The sequence below is a fragment of the Elgaria multicarinata genome, chromosome 23 (genome assembly GCF_023053635.1).
Source record: "Elgaria multicarinata webbii isolate HBS135686 ecotype San Diego chromosome 23, rElgMul1.1.pri, whole genome shotgun sequence".
Lineage (NCBI taxonomy): Eukaryota > Metazoa > Chordata > Lepidosauria > Squamata > Anguidae > Elgaria > Elgaria multicarinata.
In genome coordinates this window covers 6,940,797-6,962,580 of record NC_086193.1, presented here as the reverse complement: position 1 = coordinate 6,962,580, position 21,784 = coordinate 6,940,797, and the positions used below count along the sequence as shown (strand labels likewise).

The window sequence follows — 21,784 nt, the reverse complement described above, 5'->3', positions numbered from 1 at the left end:
GCCTTCCTGTAACTTCAGCCCGTTATTCCGTGTCCTGCACTCTGGGAGGATCGAGCAGAGATCCTGGCCCTCCTCTGTGTGACAACCTTTCAAGTATTTGAAGAGTGCTATCATGTCTCCCCTCAGCCTTCTCTTCTCCAGGCTAAACATGCCCAGTTCTTTCAGCCTCTCTTCATAGGGCTTTGTTTCCAGACCCCTGATCATCCTGGTTGCCCTCCTCTGAACACGCTCCAGCTTGTCTGCATCTTTAGCTACAACCAGTTGTGCAAAGAAATGCTTTGTAACGCCTTGCTGGGAGTGTGGTACGGAGCTAACAATCCCTCCTCTTCCTTTTTTTTTTTGATCCTAGGAGTCTGTCTCAGTCCTTAACCTCTTCACCCGGATACGGTAAAACCCGCCACGAGGCTGCGTTTTGGGTTCGAGAACCACTAACCTCCGTGCATGGAACTTGAGGCTATGATTTGGGGAACTGGGGTGGGCGAATGGGGGCACTACATGTCAATCTGTTCAGAGGAGTCTCAGAGATCCTTATTAAATATCCAAGTATGAATGCTACTGGACATTATTTAGGGAGTGGGGTGGGTGGGATGGAAGCTGCCAAACGGTTCTACTCTCGTCCGTCAGGCCAGGGAACAAGGGGTGAGGGGAGGTTTTCAACGAGAGGAAAGTGTCTGATATTATATTTGTGTGTGTGTGTGTGTGTGTGTGTGAGAGAGAGAGAGAGAGAGAGAGAGAGAGAGAAGGGGGGAGTGTCTATATGTTTGAGTGTATGCATACTGGGTCAGTAAAAATGACAGTACTGGATTGTTTCAGTCCATGAAGAGGAGGGAGAAGAAGAAAAAAATATATACAATGTAGAAATGTCGCTTGTGTGAATAAGCCAGAGCTGACTGAGACATTGGTGTTCTGCTAATACTTTCCCTCTTTGACTCCAAGCACAGCTTGACTGGGGCGTCGATAACCTCCTTGTAGCAGCAAGAGCAAAAGAATTATTTTATTTAAGCCTGCACTCCCCAACCTGGTGCCCTCTAGTTATGTCGGATATCATTGCCAGCCAGGAGGCCCATCGGGCATGGTGGGTGGGGATTATGGAAGCTGTCATCCGACACATCTGGAGGACGCTGGGTCGGGTGTGTGTGTGTGTGACTGATTTAATTCTTCGGCCTTTGTGGGGAAGTGGAGCAGAAATGAAGGAAGCTTCTTGTCCTCAGACAGTTAGGCATTTAAGATTTTTGTGCTGGGCCTGCTCGTGGGGAAAGTCCTGTTAATTTGGGTGGGATTTCCTTCTAAGTCAGTGAGGGTCACAGACAGGAAAAGTTTTTTTTTAAAAAAAGGAGAGCTACACCCTCCCCTGCCTCCAGGAGTCAAGCGCCCTGGCAAACTATGGTTTGTCCAAACTAAGAAGCCTGGGATAAAATTGAGAGTATAGGGAGGGATACTCAGTTTTGCTGGCCAAGCAATGGTTCAGCCCTTATGAGCCGTGTATTTTCATTCTTGGTGTGTTTGGTCTTGGAAAAGGGGGGTGTAACGAATGGCTACAGAAGGTCTTCTTTCATTTAAAGAGCTTTAGTTAGATCCAGAGTGGATTTTTTTTTAAAGTTCTTTTTTATTTTGCGGAAGAGGATAGAGTGCACCCTGTTCTGTTGAACGCCATGTGAATGAGAGAGAAAGAGAGTGAGAGAGAGAGAGAGAATAAAGCACTTACGTTCTGTGTGTTGCTTTTACAATTTAAGCGCTCTTTCTGCAGCCAATCTCAGTCTGATTTGTATGCAAATGGTCGCCCCAGCTGTATGCTTTTTTGCTTTGTGTGTGTGTGTGTGTGTGTGTGTGTTGCTGTTGTCTTGGGAATAGACCAAGACAACCTTATGGCTCTTTACAGGCATGTGGGAATAGACCTTTTGTCTTGTGGTGCATTGGGTGCGGGCTAGCCTTCCCCAACCTATTGTCCTCCAGATCTTTTAACTACATGGCCCATGCTGGCTGAGGAAAACGGAACTTGTAGCCCAACACATCTGTAGGACGCCAGGTTGGGAGACGCTGGTGACCATCTCCCGGTGCTGTTAGGTGAAGGGTAGGCAATTTGTGGGCCTCTAGAGGTTTTCGCTTACAACTTCCAACAGCCCTAGCCAACATAGCCAATGGTGAGGGAAAATGTGAGTTGTAGGACCAACATCTGGACTGCCATTAGTTGCATAGTCTGTGTATGCACGTATTGCACTGAGACGAACACTCTTGGCAGGAAGCACTCCATAAAACGGAGATTGTGGCCTTGGAAATGATTTTTCCGTTCTCCCCAAGTCCCTTTCTGCTTTTAAAACCCCCAGGTGTTTTCATCTCAGGGCAGGGGGGACAGTTGGGGGAATGGCCTTGCCAGGAGCTGCCAGCAGCGTCCGCCTGACGCGATGCTCAACCAGCACGTTCCAGGAAGAGCCGTCGACTGCCTGCCTCCAAGCCTAAGGAGTCTCTGACCTGGTTCAGATGTAATGATAGCCCATGGTTTAAACAACCCATGGGTTATCATGCACGAACAGGAGTGTGGCTGATGCCTCCTGCACGCCTGCCACTTCCGCTTTTATTCAGTAACCCATGATCGACCCTTTGTTAGATGGTTGTCCGTGACATGTGAACCCAGACTGGTGGATTAGTTAGAGGCTAAACAAACCGATGAACCCATGTTTTGTTGTTGAGTTAACTGCTGGGTTGTTTCGCCCCTAAACAACCCATCCATACAATTTTGTGCATCACACTCAACCTACGAATGGGCTGATCGTAGCTTGCTGATTAACACCAGAAGTGGACGGCGCATTGCAGCAGCCAGCACACACTTTCCTGCCCATACCTGCCCACGCCCCCCATGGGTTGTTTAACCCATGGGCTCACGCGCAAAAGTGCCCTAACGGTGTCTTGCCTCTACTTCCATTGAGAGTTACCAGCTTGAGATCGTGTCTCCGGCAAAAGAAAGAAGAAAAGTTATTTAAATCGCCCTTTCCTGCTTTGCTGTGGTTGGGGTGTGTGTGTGTGTTTATAAGGAGGCAGTTGGAGGCCTCCAAATAAGTATTCCGTGTGTGTGCGTTGCGTGTGTGTGTGTTTTGTCTCCCCAATTCTGCTGTGGGTGACAGTACAAGAGCGTGTGTCGAAACAACGAAACAAGGAAGAAGATGCTGATGATGGCGTGACGTTGCAAGTTTGTACTTTCGATACACCTTACTTTCCGGCCAGATGTTTATAAAAAAAAATCTAAGAATATTCGCATTGTGATTTCTTTTTTTGTGCAGGGCGGGGAGGTGCGTGTGTGTGTGTGTGTGTGTTTTGTGTGTGTGTGTGTGACATTCTTCTACACGCAGTGCATTTTCCAAGGAGGCGGGAGAGGAGAGGAGGGGTATGATACGAAAAAAAAAAAACCCTTGCAACTTGATCTGTAAAGTTAATGTATCTGGTATTAAAAGGATTTGTGGATTTCAACTTTACGTCGGCAAGCGAGTGGTGTTTTCAAAGCTGTAGTGAATTTTAAGTTCCGTTGTTTCCCAAATATGGCCTGTTCCGTTTTTGGTGGGGCTGGGAGGGATGCGCACACACCCCTCCACGTGATCAGACAAATCAGCTACCGTGCATAGCTTATTTTCCCCGCCCAGGCCCTTCATCCGTCGGTGGTCCTCCCACTTATTATTATTATTATTATTTATTTATTTATATAGCACCATCAATGTACATGGTGCTGTACAGAGTAAAACAATAAATAGCAAGACCCTGCCGCATAGGCTTACATTCTAATAGAATCATAATAAAACAATAAGAAGGGGAAGAGAATGCACAAAACAGGCAGTATAAAAGTCAGAACAATTCAAGTTTTAAAAGCTTTAGGAAAAAGAAAAGTTTTTAGCTGAGCTTTAAAAGCTGCGGTTGAACTTGTAGTTCTCAAATGTTCTGGAAGAGCGTTCCAGGCGTAAGGGGCAGCCGAAGAAAATGGACGAAGCCGAGCAAGGGAAGTGGAGACCCTTGGGCAGGTGAGAAACATGGCATCAGAGGAGCGAAGAGCACGAGCGGGGCGATAGTGTGAGATGAGAGAGGAGAGATAGGAAGGAGCTAGACAGTGAAAAGCTTTGTAGGTCAACAGGAGAAGTTTATATTGGATTCTGGAGTGATTTGGAAGCCAATGAAGAGATTTCAGAAGTGGAGTAACATGGTCAGAGCGGCGAGCCAAGAAGATGATCTTAGCAGCAGAGTGGTGAACAGAAACCAACGGACTGATGTGAGAAGAAGGAAGGCCAGTGAGAAGAAGGTTGCAGTAGTCCAACCGAGAAATAACCAATGCATGAACAAGAGTCTTGGCAGAAGAGACAGACAAAAATGATCGAATCCTGGCAATATTATACAGGAAAAAAACGACAGGATTTAGCTACTGCCTCAATATGAGGAATCAAATCCCGGCTTCCCCTGTGCTGCCGAAACATCACTTGCGTCTCTCTAATTGGCCTGTCCCGTGCTAGGGGAGTATTCTTCTGTCTCTGCCACCTACCTACTATTATTGGTGCATTTATTTATTTATTTATTTATTTATTTATTACATTTCTATACCGCCAATAGCCGGAGCTCTCTGGGCGGTTCACAAAAATTAAACCAGCATTGCTGGTTGTTAGCTGCTTTTCTGTTACCCCACCCAGCGGTGCCCCAATGCTCAAGATGTTCCTGCTGCTCCCTCTTCCTGCACTGCCCACTTCCTAGCTGGTTTTCAAAGCTGTCCCCTTATTGCAGACCGTGTGCATCAAAAGTGGGAGGGCTAACTCCTTGATAGTTTGCTGAAATGGGGGGTGGGGGGTGGCTGGAGATCAGGAAAAACTTCCTGACTGTTAGAGTAGTACGACAATGGAACCGGTTACCTAGGGAGGTGGTGGTCTCTCCCACCCTAGAGGCATTCAAGAGGCAGCTAGACAGCCATCTGTCAGGGATGTTTTAGGGTGGATTCCTGCATTGAGTAGGGGGTTGGACTCGATGGCCTTGTAGGCCCCTTCCAACTCTACTATGATTCTATATGTGGGGTCTCCTCATGGAGAGCCGTCAAGTGCTGTACTGGGTAACGACTTCCCTTTTTCATGGAAAAGTGACCATTCCCTTCGCTTCTTCGCCTTCCCTTCCATTTGCATCACCACCACCACCTCATATTCCTATCCGGCAGTCCCAGTGTTCTAGCCCTTCCGCCTCTGCCAGCCAGGAGCACAGAAATAAAAAGAAGCTGTTTATTGGCATATAAAGCAGCTTGTTTACGTTCTTCTGCTTGCTTGGAACTGGGGTTGCTTAATACTACGTTGAAGCTACTGAAGCCCTTTGGTTTGATTATAGAATCAGAATAGTAGAGTTGGAAGGGGCCTATAAGGCCATCGAGTCCAACCCCCTGCTCAATGCAGGAATCCACCCTAAAGCATCCCTGACAGAGGGTTGTCCAGCTGCCTCTTGAAGGCCTCTAGGGTGGGAGAGCCCACAACCTCCCTAGGTCACTGGTTCCATTGTCATACTGCTCTAACAGTCAAGACGTTTTTCCTGATGTCCAGACAGAATCTGGCTTCATATAACTTGAGCACGTTATTCTGTGTTCTGCACTCTGGGAGGATTGAGGAGAGATCCTGACCGTCCTCTGTGTGACAACTTTTCAAGTATTTGAAGAGTGCTTTCATGTCTCCCCTTAATCTTCTCCAGGCTAAACATGCCCAGTTCTTTCAGTCTCTCCTGGATTCCAGACTCCTGATCATCCTGGTTGCCTTCCTCTGACCATGTTCCGGCTTGTCTGCATCCTTGAAGTGTGGTGCCCAGGCTTCAAGAAGGATGCAGACATAGATAAACACACAGAGATAGATACTGCATCAAAGATAGTCCAAACCATGCTGCACGCTCAAAAAGGGGGCTAAAACTCCACGGAACTTCGCATGACAAGCCAAAAATTCACACACGGGTGTCGTTTGTGGAGATGCACCCAATGAACAGCAAGAACTCTATGCAGGTGCCACTGCCCGACCAAGAAAGTGTTTGACATTTAGGGAGTGTGAAGAACACACTACCAGGGGGAGGGTTAGGGCAGAGCTGGGTGGTGAGAGTCATCTGTTGCTAGACAGTTCTTGGAAACATCTGGTTGGAGCAGAGTTTTGGCCGTTCTTGCCAAGTGACTGTAGGCGATCTTTAAACGACTGTTTAAGCCACAGTGGAGTGTCAGGTGACCCGATAAGCCACGATGGTTTAAATAAACCTCATTGCAGACCATGGCTTCTCAGGGTGGCTTATTTTGGTTAAAAAAGCCACAGTGGCCGGGAAAAACCGCTTGCAGGTAATATGATAAACCATCATGGCTTATTCAGGAAAAAAAACCATGGTTTATTCAGGAAAATAAACTACCATGCCTTATTGTGACATGCAAACCCAGGCTAAATGTGTGTAGGTTGTTGCCCTTTCGGGTAAAAATCTTTCCAAAGCTGCTTACATAAAATAGGGCGACCCTATGAAAAGGAGGACAGGGTTCCTGTATCTTTAACAGTTGTATTGAAAAGGGAATTTCAGCAAATTATGCATGTTTAATAGATCCCAGTGCTGTCCCAAGACCTTCATCTCCCCCCCCCTCATCTATGTGCTGAATCTAAAACCCCTTCCTCCTGCACGCTAATGCAGTTGTACCAAGCGAAGGGGAAGAAATATCAGCACGGAGCAGCTGGTGCAAGTAGAATCATAGAATAGCAGAGTTGAAAGGGGCCTACAAGACCATCAAGTCCAACCCCCTGCTCAATGCAGGAATCCACCCTAAAGCATCCCTGACAGATGGTTGTCCAGCTGCCTCTTGAAGGCCTCTAGTGTGGGAGAGCCCACAACCTCTCTAGGTCACTGGTTCTATTGCCATAATGCTCTAACAGGACGTTTCGTCCTGATGTCCAGCCGGAATCTGGCTTCCTGTAACTTGAGCCCATTATTCCGTGTCCTGCATTCTGGGAGGATCGAGAAGAGATCCTGGCCCTCCTCTGTGTGATCCTGGCTGTCCTTCTCCTTCTCCTTCTCCTCCTCCTCCTCCTCCTCTTCCGAAAGACCCTCCTTTGCCTAAGACCCGGGAGAGTGACTGTCAATCATAGAATAGAAGAGTTGGAAGGGGCCTACAAGGCCATCAAGTCCAACCCCCCTGCTCAATGCAGGAATCCACCCTAAAGCATCCCTGACAGATGGTTGTCCAGCTGCCTCGTGAAGGCCTCTAGTGTGGGAGAACCCACAACCTCCCTAGGTCACTGATTCCATTGTCATACTGCTCTAACAGTCAGGAGGTTTTTCTTGATGTCCAGCCGGAATCTGGCTTCCTTTAACTTGAGCCCGTTATTCCGTGTCCTGCACTCTGGGAGGATCGAGAAGAGATCCTGGCCCTCCTCTGTGTGACAACCTGTCAAGTATTTGAAGAGTGCTCTCATGTCTCCTCTCAATCTTCTCTTCTCCAGGCTAAACATGCCCAGTTCTCTTCTTCACACCCTTCTCTGCCATTATCCCCCCATGCTCTTAGAGCACTATCTTTCATCCTCTCTCCATTTATCCAGGTTGCCTCCTTTGTTGCTAGGGGGATGGTTGCCAGGAGGTGTGTATTGCAAACAATGCTTACAGCTCTTCCCACTCTTACCTGTAACACAAGGTAAGCTCCCCTCTCCTTACGTGGCCTGTGCTGGAGGCTGGGGGGCGCGTCACAGCTTGGCAATGGAATTCCATGGTCTGAACTACCGGGATCTGGTGTTAAATCGTCCCTATGTTCCTCAAAGCACCTTAGAAACTGACTTTCCCACCCCGCTGCACAGGTGAGTGTGTGACTGTATTTTAACCCCATATGTTAAGAGAGCAAAACTGGGTCTCTCATTAAAATCTAATTTCCATGCAGCCCCTAGAATCATAGAACAGCAGAGTTGGAAGGGGGCTACAAGGCCATCGAGTCCAACCCCCTGCTCAATGCAGGAATCCACCCTAAAGCATCCCTGACAGAGGGTTGTCCAGCTGCCTCTTGAAGGCCTCTAGTGTGGGAGAGCCCACAACCCCCCTAGGTCACTGATTCCATTGTCGTACTGCTCTAACAGTCAGGAAGTTTTTCCTGATGTCCAGCTGGAATCTGGCTTCCTTTAACTTGAGCCCGTTATTCCGTCTCCTGCACTCTGGGAGGATCGAGAAGAGATCCTGGCCCTCCTCTGTGTGACAACTTTTCAAGTATTTGAAGAGTGCTCTCATGTCTCCCCTCAATCTTCTCTTCTCCAGGCTAAACATGCCCCTCTACCCCTCAGCTTCTTGGAAAACGAATTTGCCCCTCAGTCTGAAAGAGGTGCAGCAGCCCTGCTTGAAAGCAACAGCCCTGTTGTGATAGGACAGCCATTTGGAAGAGCAAATCAAACTGAGTTTCAGGGTTTAGGGCTCATCCTGGAGTCAATGTCACTTTTCCTGCTCCTTCCAGTGGAATTTTAGGATGCTTTTAGGATGTTTTTTTTTAGGATGTTTTAACAATGAAACATGTTTTTAATCAGTGTTTTATGTATTTTATACTTACTGTTGTTTCCTGCCTCGATCAAAATGGAGAGGCGGGTAAGAAATAAATTTATTATTATCATTATTGTTTCTTGTGGCTTCTGGTTGTTGTTGTTGTTGTTGTTGTTGTTGTTGTTGTTGTTATTATTATTATTATTTATCATACTTATACCCCGCTTTGGAGTGGCTTACAATTAGTTAGGCTTACAGTCTAATAATCCATTCATCTTTTATTTATTAATTAACCTTTTATCTTTCGACATCTGCTTAATCCTGCTTCTTCCCCCTCTGCAGCGATGAGTACCTGTCACTGAGGGGGCCAGTGAATGCCCCCATCATAAAGGAGGCCGTTCGCTGGAAATTCACGCCCATGGGGTGGGACGCGTTCCCTCAGACCTGGTACACGGGGCTGACCAACAACCACAACCGTGACGCCTGGTACACCCTCACTAACAACGTCGGCCGAGAGGCTTACCACCGCTGGCAAAAGTCCCACGCCGAACGGGAGAAGACTCTAGCGCCTGGTAAGGTTTCACGTGGCACGGCTGGGGCATGGCTTCCCTCCTCACTATCCCCCACCGCTCTCTCTTGATCACGGCAAAACCACACGGATGGGCAGAGAACCCTTGCTGTATCTTAGTCTTGTGCGTCCTGCCAGGGTTGTTGTATAAACTCGCCTCAATCATAGAATAGCAGAGTTGGAAGGGGCCTACAAGGCCATCGAGTCCAACCCCCTGCTCAATGCAGGAATCCACCCTGAAGCATCCCTGACAGATGGTTGTCCAGCTGCCTCTTGAAAGCCTCTAGTGTGGGAGAGCTCACAACTTCACCAGGCAACTGATTCCATTGCCGTACTGCTCTAACAGTCAGGAAGTTTTTCCTGATGTCCAGCTGGAATCTGGCTTCCTTTAACTTGAGCCCATTATTCCGTGTCCTGCACTCTGGGAGGATTGAGAAGAGATCCTGGCCCTCCTCTGTGTGACAACCTTTCAAGGATTTGAAGAGTGCTATCATGTCTCCCCTCAATCTTCTCTTCTCCAGGCTAAACATGCCCAGTTCTTTCAATCTCTCTTCATAGGGCTTTGTTTCCAGACCCCGGATCATCCTGGTTGCCCTCCTCTGAACCCGCTCCAGCTTGTCTGTGTCCTTCTTGAATTGTGGAGCCCAGAACTGGACGCAATACTCTAGATGAGGCCTAACCAGGGCCGAATAGAGCCTTGAAATATGTCCATTTCCTTTTCTCCATAAGTCCCAGGAACAATGTTCCGTTGTTTCTGGCCATAAGGATCCGGCATTGCAGCTCCATTCAACTTTAGGTAAATGTCACGTAGGTACATTCCCAACTCCAACTTGCTTTGTTGACAGCTCAGGTCAGTTTCAGGTAACATTGACCAGTGAATTCCAGCTGAATCCCTACAGCTGTTTCCCTGGATACACCACATCACTAGGAAAAAGGCTACGGGTGGGAATGTGAGTATACAGCACAAAGGATACCTGGGAGCAGGTAAACAAGACACGTGGTAATGGCGGTGGCCAGGTATTTTTCAGCTGCAATTCTCCTTCTGACCACTGTATGCATGTGACAGCGCATGTCTGGGTGACATGACAGGTGGCGCGGACCAATGGGATGTGGGTTAATGACGTGTAACACCTGGATGTATATATGCTATTGTTTCGCTCCGTCGCCGTGTGACCCTGATTTAGCAGCAACAGCGCCAGGAGGTCACCTTATTCTCGAGAATGAAATCTGTTAGCCCAACGCTTTGCCTGTGATCTTTCTCAAGTGTACCAAAATTGGACTTCATTACACTTGGACTGGCATAATTTTTGCAAGTTTAAGTTTATTAAAAAATAAATAAATAAGACGTTGGCAGTTTCTGTGGTAAAGACTGGACAGGACAGTGGAAAAGTTCCTTTTTTAGCCCCCGTTCCCCCCCCCCCCCATTCAGTCTCCCTGCCTTTGACACTAATGGGAATTAAAACTAGAGCTGGTATTCTTTTCTTTTCTTTTTTTGCATTTTTGGGTATGTGTTGGAGGAATAAGGGGCTTTGCATTTGGTGGATCCAGGGGGCCTCCCCACCACTGAAAAGCCCTATGGCACTGGGGAGGTCTCTGGGTCTGGCTTCCCCTCTCAGACCACTGCCCTGAGCCACCTTCCCAGAGAGCAAGAGATCACTCCTTAACAATTATATTCTAACACTTGCACACAGAGACACTGTATTTCTGAATCAAGAAGCGTTCCTCTCTTCGTTTTAGACCAGTGCTCTTCAACTGGTCCAGACCCTAGACCCACCTTGGACTCCCAGCATGCAACATGGGACCCACTTTTACAACTTCCCAATTATCCAACATGGCGGCAACAACTTTGCTGCGCCCCGTCTGGATTGATATTGTGACATACTTTTGGGTCAAGACCCACCAGTTGAAGACTACTTTCTGGTAATAATATAGTGTCATCTGCATACCTTAAATTACTGATGTTTCTCTCTCCAGTTTTGACATGCAGGGATTGCTTCGTAATGCATCAACATAGAATCATAGAATAGTAGAGTTGGAAGGGGCCTATAAGGCCATCCAGTCCAACCCCCTGCTCAGTGCAGGAATCCACCTTAAAGCATCCCTGACAGATGGTTGTCCAGATGCCTCTTGAAAGCCTCTAGTGTGGGAGAGCCCAACACCTCCCTAGGTAACTGATTCCATTGTCGTACTGCTCTAACAGTCAGGAAGTTTTTCCTGATGTCTAGCCGGAATCTGACTTCCTGTCACTTGAGCCCAGTATTCCATGTCCTGCACTCTGGGAGGATTGAGAAGAGATCCTGGCCCTCCTCGGTGTGACAACCTTTCAAGTATTTGAAGAGTGCTATCATGTCTCCCCTCAATCTTCTCTTCTCCAGACTAAACATGCCCAGTTCTTTCAGTCTCTCCTCATAGGGCTTTGTTGCCAGACCCCTGGCAGTAGAATCATAGAATCATAGAATAGCAGAGTTGGAAGGGGTCTACAAGGCCATCGAGTCCAACCCCCTGCTCAGCGCAGGAATCCACCCTAAAGCATCCCTGACAAATGGTTGTCCAGCTGCCTCTTGAAGGCCTCTAGTGTGGGAGAGGCCACAACCTCCCTAGGTAACTGATTCCATTGTCGTACTGTTTGAAACCCGCTCTGTTAGTGGCTGCGTGTGTGTTTTTTTAAATGACATTACCAAGGAATGCTTTGGCCTTTTCAATGAAGTTGATGCACCTTAAGTTGCTTCATGTCCATTTTGTGCTCTATCTGTGTCTTCTTCCCCCAGCTTATGCCCAGCATTTGAGAGAGAGCAGCTGGTACGACCCAATTGTCCCTGCTCAGTACTTGGAACCTAGCACACGATGGGGTGCATTTCTTTGGAAGGACAAGCCGATTCTTGGCAAAGAATATGGTAAGGAGCAGCAGGGCTGTGCCGGGGAGAAAAGGAGATACCTGGGGTGTTATCCCTATGAGGAAAGGCTCAACAGTTGAGGATTTAAAGCTGGGGAATTATTATTATTATTATTATTATTATTATTATTATTATTATTATTATTATTATTATTATTATATTTGTATACCACTCCATAGCCAAGGCTCTCTGGGCGATTTACATAGGATGAAAACACTTTTTTCCTCTCCCTCCCAATCCACTTTCCTTTTGTGTCGTGGTTTTTTTAGATTGTAAGCCTGTGGGCAGGGAGTGGCTTAAGAACTATTTTTGTAAGCTGCCTTGACCACCTTCCATGGCTAAAAGGCAGCATAAAAGTGCTATAATAATAATTATAATAATAATTAAAAATATATATATACAAAAATTTAAAATCCCCAAAACATACAATTTAAAACCACAACAACAAACCCAGGCTCATTACATATTGCTAAATGCCTGGGAGAAATGTCATGACCTGGCGCTGAACAGATGACCATGTCAGCTCCAGGCAGGCCTCGTAATTTATTATTATTATTATTTATTTATTTATAAAGCACCATCAATGTACATGGTGCTGTACAGAGTAAAACAGTAAATCGCAAGACCCTGCTGCATAGGCTTACAATCTAATGAAATCATAGTAAAGCAATAAGGAGGGGAAGAGAATGTAAACAGGCACTGGGTAGGGTAGAACTAAGAGCGTAAAGTCCAAACAACATCAAGTTTTAAAAGCTTTAGGAAAAAGAAAAGTTTTTAGCTGAGCTTTAAAAGCTGCGATTGAACTTGTGGATCTCAGATGTTCTGGAAGAGCGTTCCAGGCGTAAGGGGCAGCAGAGGAAAATGGACGAAGCCGAGCAAGGGAAGTAGAGACCCTTGGGCAGGCGAGAAACATGGCATCAGAGGAGCGAAGAGCATGAGCGGGGCAATAGTGTGAGATGAGAGAGGATTGTTTCACAGTTGGGGGGCCACCACTGAAAAGGCCCTCTCTCTTGTTGCCATCCTCCGAGCTTCCCTCAGAGTAGGCACTCGGAGGAGGACCTTAGATGTTGAGTGCAGTGCATGGGTAGGTTCATGTCAGGAGGAGAAAGAAGTTTAAAGAACCTCTCCCAGCCCTCAGGCTGAGTGTTATTTTGGAGAAGCCCTCAGGGAAAGAGGGAAGGCCAGAAAGATCAGCCTATTTTTGCTTAAAGCTCTTACTGACAATAACTAAGACTTAGGAGAAGGATTTTGATATTTTAAAATGGGGGGGGGGGAATTGCCCCAAAGCGAGGAAGCCACTGAAATTTTAGACCCTGGACTTAATGTGGGCGGGGGTTTCTTTAGGCAGCCATACATATCGCCATGCCAATGCTTTAAAACCGCTTCGACATTCCTGGTACATTAGAACAGCAAAACGGTTTGCCAACCCTGACTAAAAAAGGAATTCCGTTTTACATTCTAAACTCCCTTCAATCATAGCACCGCAATGTCTACAGGAATTTAATGGGCTTTGCTTCTGCACCTGCAACTCTGGGGTCCCCCTGAGTTTTGCCCAGCCCTGACTGTACCACTGGGACAGGGGAAAGGGGCGTAGCCTTTCAGAGGCCCCTGGTGGGCTGGATTAGGACCCCTGGGCCTGAGGTTCTCTGCTGTAAATATTGCAAAGGGAAGGATATCACAGAATCATAGAATAGCAGAGTTGGAAGGGGCCTCCAAGGCCATCGAGTCCAACCCCGTGCTCAATGCAAGAATCCACCCTAAAGCATCCCTGACAGATGGTTGTCCAGCTGCTTCTTGAAGGCTTCTAGTGCGGGAAAGCCCACAACCTCCCTAGGTCACTGGTTCCATTGTCATACTGCTCTAACAGTCAAGACGTTTTTCCTGATGTCCAGACAGAATCTGGCTTCATATAACTTGAGCACGTTATTCTGTGTTCTGCACTCTGGGAGGATTGAGGAGAGATCCTGACCGTCCTCTGTGTGACGACTTTTCAAGTATTTGAAGAGTGCTGTCATGTCTCCCCTTAATCTTCTCTTCTCCAGGCTAAACATGCCCAGTTCTTTCAGTCTCTCCTGGATTCCAGACTCCTGATCATCCTGGTTGCCTTCCTCTGACCATGCTCCGGCTTGTCTGCATCCTTGAAGTGTGATGCCCAGACTTCAAGAAGGATGCAGACATAGATAAACACACAGAGATAGATACTGCATCAAAGATAGTCCAAACCATGCTGCACGCTCAAAAAGGGGGCTATAACTCCACGGAACTTCGCATGACAAGCCAACAATTCACACACGGGTGTCGTTTGTGGAGATGCACCCAATGAACAGCAAGAACTCCATGCAGGTGCCACTGCCCGACCAAGAAAGTGTTTGACATTTAGGGAGTGTGAAGAACACACTACCAGGGGGAGGGTTAGGGCAGAGCTGGGTGGTGAGAGTCATCTGTTGCTAGACAGTTCTTGGAAACATCTGGTTGGAGCAGAGTTTTGGCCGTTCTTGCCAGGTGACTGTAGGCGATCTTTAAACGACTGTTTAAGCCACAGTGGAGTGTCAGATGACCTGATAAGCCACGATGGTTTAAATAAACCTCATTGCAGACCATGGCTTATCAGGGTGGCTTATTTTGGTTAAAAAAGCCACAGTGGCCGGGTAAAACCGCCCGTTATTCCGTGTCCTGCACTCTGGGAGGATCGAGAAGAGATCCTGGCCGTCCTCTGTTTGACAACCTTTCAAGTATTTGAAGAGTGTTATCATGTCTCCCCTCAATCTCCTTTTCTCTAGGCTAAACAAGCCCAGTTCTTTCTTTTCTCTCCAGTTGTCAACCGCAACCGCTGTGCTGAAGAACTCAAGGGGAAACCGGGCTACGTGCCTCACCTGTCTTTCCACACACCTGTTTTCACCGCCAAGGACTACCGCACCTGGGGAAGGTTCAGCCGCCAACCCTCCACCAACCAGTAAAAACTCTCCTTGCTGCCTGGCATGATGTGAGACTCCTCCTTCGCGGTTCAAGGTGGGATCGCTGGCCTTTGAGCAGCCAGTGTTTTCGGCCCAGTGTCTTGGACAGGCAGGCCTGTCTCACGTCAATGTAATAGTTTAGCATGATTGGACTACAAAGTGAGACCAAGAGAGCCTTTTAGCAGCCTGTCCCTATTCCAAGGGAACTGATGGATGGTTGATTCTTCAAGGGCTGCTTTACACAACGCAGGATTGCCTGGTGGAACTCACTGCCACTGGATAAGACGACGAGCGCTGGATGGGATGGCTTTCCAAAGGGGTTTAGACCATTTCCTGGGGTGGGGGGGATGAGTCATTCCTTTAAGGGCTTTCAGAGAAACTCAGGAGGTCATGTCTGAGCACTGTGATTAGAAATAGATCAGTGTCCTGCATGTTGACATCTGTCCCAGTTCTGAGTAAACCATCTCAAACAATGAAGCGTCTGCATAACATTGTATACAAGCCAGGACAGGAATAAAGAGGGCCAATTTCGGATCACTGATAACCTCCCGCCTAGATTTTCGATGGGGATATTTCTTTCAAGAGGAGCCTTCAGTCTTAGCTAGGGCTGCCATATTCTGAATCCACAAAACCGGGACAATTTTGTTTTGGGGGGGGGGCTAGAATTTTTTTAGAAACTGAGCAATATGGAAAAGTCTAGGGAAAGCCCCATTTTTCAATTAAAACATTGACGACTGTAAAACCAGACATCTTAAATTCACTGCAACTTACTTCCAAGTAACGGATTTGAGGCTTGCAACCCAAATCCAAGGAGGTGGATTTTTGACGGGCGATTTTGGGGGGAGTGACTTTCCTTTCCTTTCTGCCCTCTCTCCTTTCCTCTCCTTTACCCCCTCATCCCCCACTCACTCACTCACTTCTGTCCCCCACAAAACTCTCTTCCTTCCCCCACAAATCACCCAGCAGCTCCGCCCTGCGCTTACCCTAAAGGTCTGACCACAACCAGCCAAGCGCACCAAACTCCTTTGCATTGCGTGGGACTCAGGTAGCCCGAGGAGAGCACGTGCGCCTTTCCTCGCTGGTGTTCCTCTTCTACGCATCTGCAGGTGCAATAAGGTGAGTCTCAGTAACAGGGCCGGTGCTACCATAGAGGCCACTCAAGCGGTCGCCTAGGACGCCAAGCTAAGAGGGGCGCCAGGTGAGCTGGCCCGGGCCAGCCCGAGGATTCAGCTGGGCGAGATAGCGCCCCGTGCCCACCCAGCCGAAGTGAAGCCAGGGACGCTGGGGGGGGCCCCCTCCATGTTCAGACTTCCGCCCAGAAGCCGCCCTCCCAGAGCCGGGAGGCTGCCTCCAGAAGAAGAAAAAGCACGTGGCCTCTGCCTTACTCCTGAGGAAAGAGCACTGGGTTGCCTCGCCTCTCTCCTCAAACAGGCTGTGATGTCCAGGCAGGCAGGCAAGGGGGACTCCCTCTCCCTTCCCCCAGGAAAGCTAGGGACTTGTGGACTCCTCGCAAGGCAAACTCTCCTGCTTCCCGATCCTGTGCGCGTGGATCAACGGGACTTGCATCCGAGAAAGCATTGCACCGGGTCGCACCAGTGCGGCCTGATCCACCTATGCCTCCTTACTCGGAAGCCTTATTCCCCCGAGTAAACGTGCGGAGGGGATCGGGACGCCAGGCTGCATAGCGGGTCGCGTTGACACGGAAGTAAGTCCCGGTGAATTCCAGACGGCTCGGTTCCAAATCAAAGCCAGTCCCAGCTCTCCACTCGGCGCACACGTTCGGACTTCCGCGCCATTGGGGTGGGGTGCAAGTAGCTCGCCTTGCCTAGGGCGCAAAATAGTCTGGCACCGGCCCTGCTCGGTGAGTGACTCGGATGAGCCTGTGAAGGAGCGGTGATGCTCTGGAAAAAGCGCCGGATTGATGCGGCTTTTTCTCTGCTGTTGCCGCTTCGCTAAACAGGCTCAAGGCACCCATTTTGGAGGTCAGAATTTTGGAGGTCAGAATCCGGGATTCTGGCCCAGCTGGTCGGGACATTTCAGAATCTCCTGGAAATAGGGACGTTCCCGGTTTTCCGGGACGTATGGCAACCCTAGTCTTAGCACACTTAGACTTTGCTTTAAGTGGTTTATTTACTTAATTTAGATTTTTAAACCCACCCACTCCCAATAACAAAGGTTCTCTGGGCATATCTCATGCCTGAAAGTTATTATGTAAAAACCAAACAAAAAACCAGTCTCCTAATTTACACTACAGCAAGGCTTAAATGGTTACAGATTTAAGCTGGACCAGCTGTGCTGGTAGAAGTGGACACCCGCTCCTTCCCATGCCAGCCGTCTGGAAATACTAGAGTCAGGAGAACCGGCTGAATGGGTGAACTGTGTTGTCGGGGAGTGTCTCCCAAAATTGGGCAGAGGAACCTTCCATGAGTGGAGCTCTTGTTCTCGAGGAAGGCAGATCCTGTATCCAGCCCATGTAATAGACACTGGTTAGCATTTACTCAATGTATAAATCCCTTGATAATGTTCACGCAACAGTATAAATAGCTGGAGTTTAATCTGTACCTCAAATGGCCAGTTTTTTATTCGCGCAGTGGTGAATTTCTCAACCTATTTATTTTTGACCATTTGTGACGGGCATCGGCCAAACGAAATTGCACCTGAAACTTGCGGGAAGGGCTGAGAATTTTGGAGACTTCCCCCTGCCCCCCGGGTGCCAGGCTTCAGCTCTTGCCTTACTGTGAGGTGGTGGCTGACGGGCGGGCTCTTTTTTTTACCATTTCCCACTATTCTTTCCCACGATGCTTTAGGGTGGATTCCTGCATTGAGCAGGGGGTTGGACTTGATGGCCTTATGGGCCCCTTCCAACTCTACTATTCTATGATTCTGTGATTCTATTCTGTCCTTGTGGGAAGCTGCTTGCGCATTTGGAAAATCCCCCTGGAAGGTAGGAGGAGAAGGAGAAGGAGGAGGAGGAGGAGGAGGTCTCAGCTTTCAGGCACTTTGCAAGCAGCAGCCCTGAAAAGACCCACGGGACGAAGTTATAGTTATGATTAATGGAAGCATTCTACGTTTTCTCCTGTCCATTCAGGGGACGATTTTCATAGAATCATAGAATAGCAGAGTTGGAAGGGGCCTACAAGGGTTTATCCCGCCACTTTTCCTGCACACAGCATGGGAAAAGGGAGCAGGAGGCGGACGCCGTCATTGAAAGGACGCGCGAAAAACTGTGAGGAGGCAGTAGAGAGAGAGCGATAAAGTGCTCGCCTCGTGAACCCCTTGCAAATAGAGGTCCTCGTAGAGCGTTGTTTCCAGACCCCTGATCATCTGGTTGCCCTCCTCTGAACACGCTCCAGCTTGTCTGCGTCCTTCTTGAATTGTGGAGCCCAGAACTGGACGCAACACTCAAGATGAGGCCTAACCAGGGCCGAACAGAGAGGAACCAGGACCTCACGCAATTTGTAAGCTATACTTCTATGAATGCAGCCCAAAATAGCATTTGCCTTTCTTGCAGCCACATCGCACTGTTGGCTCATATTCAGCTTGCGATCTACAACAATTCCAAGATCCTTCTCGTTTGTAGTATTGCTGAGCCAAGTATCCCCCATCTTGCAACTGTGCATTTGGTTTCCTTTTCCTAGATGCAGAACTTGGCATTTATCCCTATTAAATTTCATCCTGTTGTTTTCAGCCCAGCACTCCATCCTATCAAGATCACTTTGAAGTTTGCTTCTGTCTTCCAGGGTATTCGCTATCCCGCCCAATTTTGTGTCATCTGCAAATTTGATCAGCGTTCCCTGCACCTCCTCGCCCAAACCATCTCAAGATTCCAGCCTCTTCCTGTCCTGCAATGCCTCCGTTTGACCCCAGCATCTGGTCCTCAGCTGTAAATTGCTTCTCAATGTGGAGGCCAGGATTGTTTTAATTACTTTGAAAAGAAAAAAAAGGGTATAATGAAATGGTGAGGAATGTGTGAACTCCTTTAAAACCAACTTGGGAGTTTCTAATTAAAAATGAATACATATGTACAAAATAATATTTGATTAAAAACATAGAATCATAGAATCATAGAATAGCAGAGTTGGAAGGGGCCTACAAGGACATCGAGTCCAACCCCCTGCTCAATGCAGGAATCCACCCTAAAGCATCCCTGACAGATGGTTGTCCAGAAATAGGATCGGAGGAAAGGATTCCCCTCTCCCCATCTTCTTTTTTTTCTTTCCGTAGAGGAGATGTATGAATAATGAGAAGGATGATCCTTGCACTAGTTTAGCATATGGTGTGTCTGCTCCAAAAAAGTCTCTTACTGAGATGCTAAAGATTTGGCTTCAAATAGGACTTTTTTTTTGTCACATATGACTGATGTTTTGGGAACAGGAGACCAGAGCTGCTCTGTTTCTCTCACATGTCCAACCAGCAGGTATGAAGATGGGTGTTGAAGATTTGGCTGCATATGGAAGACTGGATCCCACCTGGCTCTCAGGTTGCCTTATACCTGTCAGGAAAGGAGGGGGGAAAGTAAAAAAAAATTAGGCTTAGCAAAGGATAAAAGGTAAAAGCATGGAATCTCATGGATCAGCACATTACACAATGCCGTCTGGGAGGAGATTCAGGACAGACAAGAGTAAATCGGACGACTGGAGGAGGGCTAACATTGTCCCTATCTTCAAAAAGGGCAAAAAAGGAGGAACCTGGGAACTACAGACCAGTCAGTCTGACATTATTATTATTATTATTATTATTATTATTATTATTATTATTATTATTATTTATATAGCACCATCAATGTACATGGTGCTGTACAGAGTAAAACAGTAAATAGCAAGACCCTGCCGCATAGGCTTACATTCTAATAAAATCATAATAAAACAATAAGGAGGGGAAGAGAATGCACCAAAAAGGCACAGGGTAGAGTAAAACTAACAGTATAAAAGTCAGAACAAAATCAAGTTTTAAAAGCTTTAGGAAAAAGAAAAGTTTTTAGCTGAGCTTTAAAAGCTGCGGTTGACATCCATCCCTGGGAAAATTCTGGAGCAGATTATAAAGAAGTCAATCTGTAAACACCTTGAAATCAATGCGGTGATCACTAGAAGCCAACATGGATTTGTCAGGAACAAATCCTGTCAGACTAATTTGATCTCATTTTTTGATAGGATAACCTCCCTTGTGGACTGTGCGAATGCTGTGGACGTCATATATCTTGACTTCAGCAAAGCTTTTGACAAAGTGTCCCATGACATTCTGATTAACAAACTAGCTAAAAGTGGGCTAGATGGAACAACTATTAGGTGGATTCACAGTTGGCTACAGAATCGGACTCAAAGAGTACTTATCAATGGAACCTTCTCAAACTGGGGAGAGGCAACGAGTGGGGTACCGCAGGGCTCAGTCCTGGGCCCAGTGCTCTTCAACATTTTTATTAATGATTTGGATGAGGAGGTGCAGGGAATGCTGATCAAATTTGCAGATGACACCAAATTGGGTGGGATAGCTAATACCCTGGAAGACAGAAACAAACTTCAAAGTGATCTTGATAGGCTGGAGTGCTGGGCTGAAAACAAAAGAATGAAATTTAATAGGGATAAATGCCAAGTTCTACATCTAGGAAATAGAAACAGAAAAGTTGGAGCATGTTCAGAGGAGGGCAACCAGGATGATCAGGGGTCTGGAAACAAAGCCCTATGAAGAGAGACTGAAAGAACTGGGCATGTTTAGCCTGGAGAAGAGAAGATGGAGGGGAGACATGATAGCACTCTTCAGAACCCCACAGCTCAATTGCCAGGGGGAGCGAGAAATGGTCACCCAATGTTATTCTGGAATCGGCCTGGAACCACCAGCACCACGGTCAACGGGATCGAAAGCCAACGAGAGATCAAGCGGAATTATTATTTGTGATTATTTATTACATTTAGATACCGCCCCATAGCCGGAGCTCTCTGGGCAGTTTACAAAGATGATCGTTGCTGCTGTGCTGGGTCGGTGGGACCGGCCTTGATGTCCAAGTGGAGGGCAACACGGGTGCCATTCATTGTCACAAGGGGACTAAAACGAACCCTGCCGGGGCCCGTCTACTCCAGCGCCCTGTTCCCCACTGTGACCAGCCCAATGTCTCTGGGAAGCCCACAAGCAGGCCCTCCAGCACAACAGATACTCCAGCCTTCCCCAACCTAGATTCCTCTAGATATGTTGGACTACACCTCCCATCATCCCCCAGGCAAGTCAGGGAAGGATGAAGCTACTCAGAGACAGACTGTAGGTGTCATGAGGGAAGGAGAAGACCCTGTTTTCCCTGCCGTCTTCCCACCACCACATGCCTGACCAACTCCCCACTTACTCGCCCCCCCCCAAAGGCTTCCCATCCTTCTCCAACCTGGTGCCCACCAGAGAGGCTGGGATACAGCTCCCATCATTGGCTATGTTGCGTGTGGGTGATGGGGGTTGTGGTCCAACACAGCTGGAGGGCGCCTCCTCTCCTGATAGGGACTCTTCCTTGCCCCAATTGGATAATCCTAAACCTCCCCGTCCTCATCAGGAAGGAATCCACACACACACAAAGGGTTGCTCTAACTCTGTCCTTCTGCTAAATTTACATCTCCCCCCCCCCCACACACCCTGATACAAATCAGTCTGAATGTGACGCAGACAAGCTGGAGCGTGTTCAGAGGAGGGCAACCAGGATGAACACGGGTCTGGAAACAAAGCAATATGAAGAGAGACTGAAAGAACTGGGCTTTTTTGGCCTGGAGAAGAGAAGATTGAGGGGAGACATGATCGCACTCTTCAAATACTGAAAAGGTTGTCACACAGAGGAGGGCCAGGATCTCTTCTCGATCCTCCCACAGTGCAGGACACGGAATAAGGGGCTCAAGTTACAGGAAGCCAGATTCCAGCTAGACATCAGG

At 47.8% G+C, this 21,784-nt stretch overlaps 3 protein-coding genes across 3 annotated transcripts in view; 2 read left to right on the top strand and 1 right to left on the bottom strand.

Annotated features, from left to right (window-relative positions):
• Positions 1 to 3,418, top strand: part of FZR1 (fizzy and cell division cycle 20 related 1) — a 34,011-nt gene extending 30,593 nt beyond the window's left edge. The window contains exon 14 of the mRNA XM_063146962.1: positions 350 to 3,418. Coding sequence (XP_063003032.1) covers positions 350 to 391 — 42 coding nt within the window. The 3' untranslated portion in view covers positions 392 to 3,418. The remainder of the gene's footprint in view (positions 1 to 349) is intronic.
• Positions 3,419 to 7,707: 4,289 nt separating this feature from the next.
• On the top strand, positions 7,708 to 14,888 carry TEKTIP1 (tektin bundle interacting protein 1). Its single transcript, XM_063147329.1, has 4 exons — positions 7,708 to 7,805; positions 8,812 to 9,041; positions 11,806 to 11,931; positions 14,746 to 14,888. Exons 1-4 carry the CDS (start codon positions 7,708 to 7,710, stop codon positions 14,886 to 14,888), a joined length of 597 nt encoding a protein of 198 aa, XP_063003399.1.
• Positions 14,889 to 19,278: 4,390 nt separating this feature from the next.
• The window catches only part of LOC134413198 (GRAM domain-containing protein 2A-like), a 29,611-nt gene continuing 27,105 nt past the window's right edge, over positions 19,279 to 21,784 (bottom strand). The window contains exon 13 of the mRNA XM_063147328.1: positions 19,279 to 19,377. Within this exon, the coding sequence (XP_063003398.1) occupies positions 19,362 to 19,377 (16 nt within the window). The 3' untranslated portion in view covers positions 19,279 to 19,361. The remainder of the gene's footprint in view (positions 19,378 to 21,784) is intronic.

Coding starts and splice junctions, on each gene's coding strand:
- TEKTIP1 (XM_063147329.1), top strand. CDS start 7,708: ATGGAATTCCATGGTCTGAACTACCGGGATCTGGTGTTAAATCGTCCC. Junction 7,806..8,811: donor TTTCCCACCCCGCTGCACAG/GTGAGTGTGTGA, acceptor CCCCCTCTGCAG/CGATGAGTACCTGTCACTGA. Junction 9,042..11,805: donor GGAGAAGACTCTAGCGCCTG/GTAAGGTTTCAC, acceptor TTCTTCCCCCAG/CTTATGCCCAGCATTTGAGA.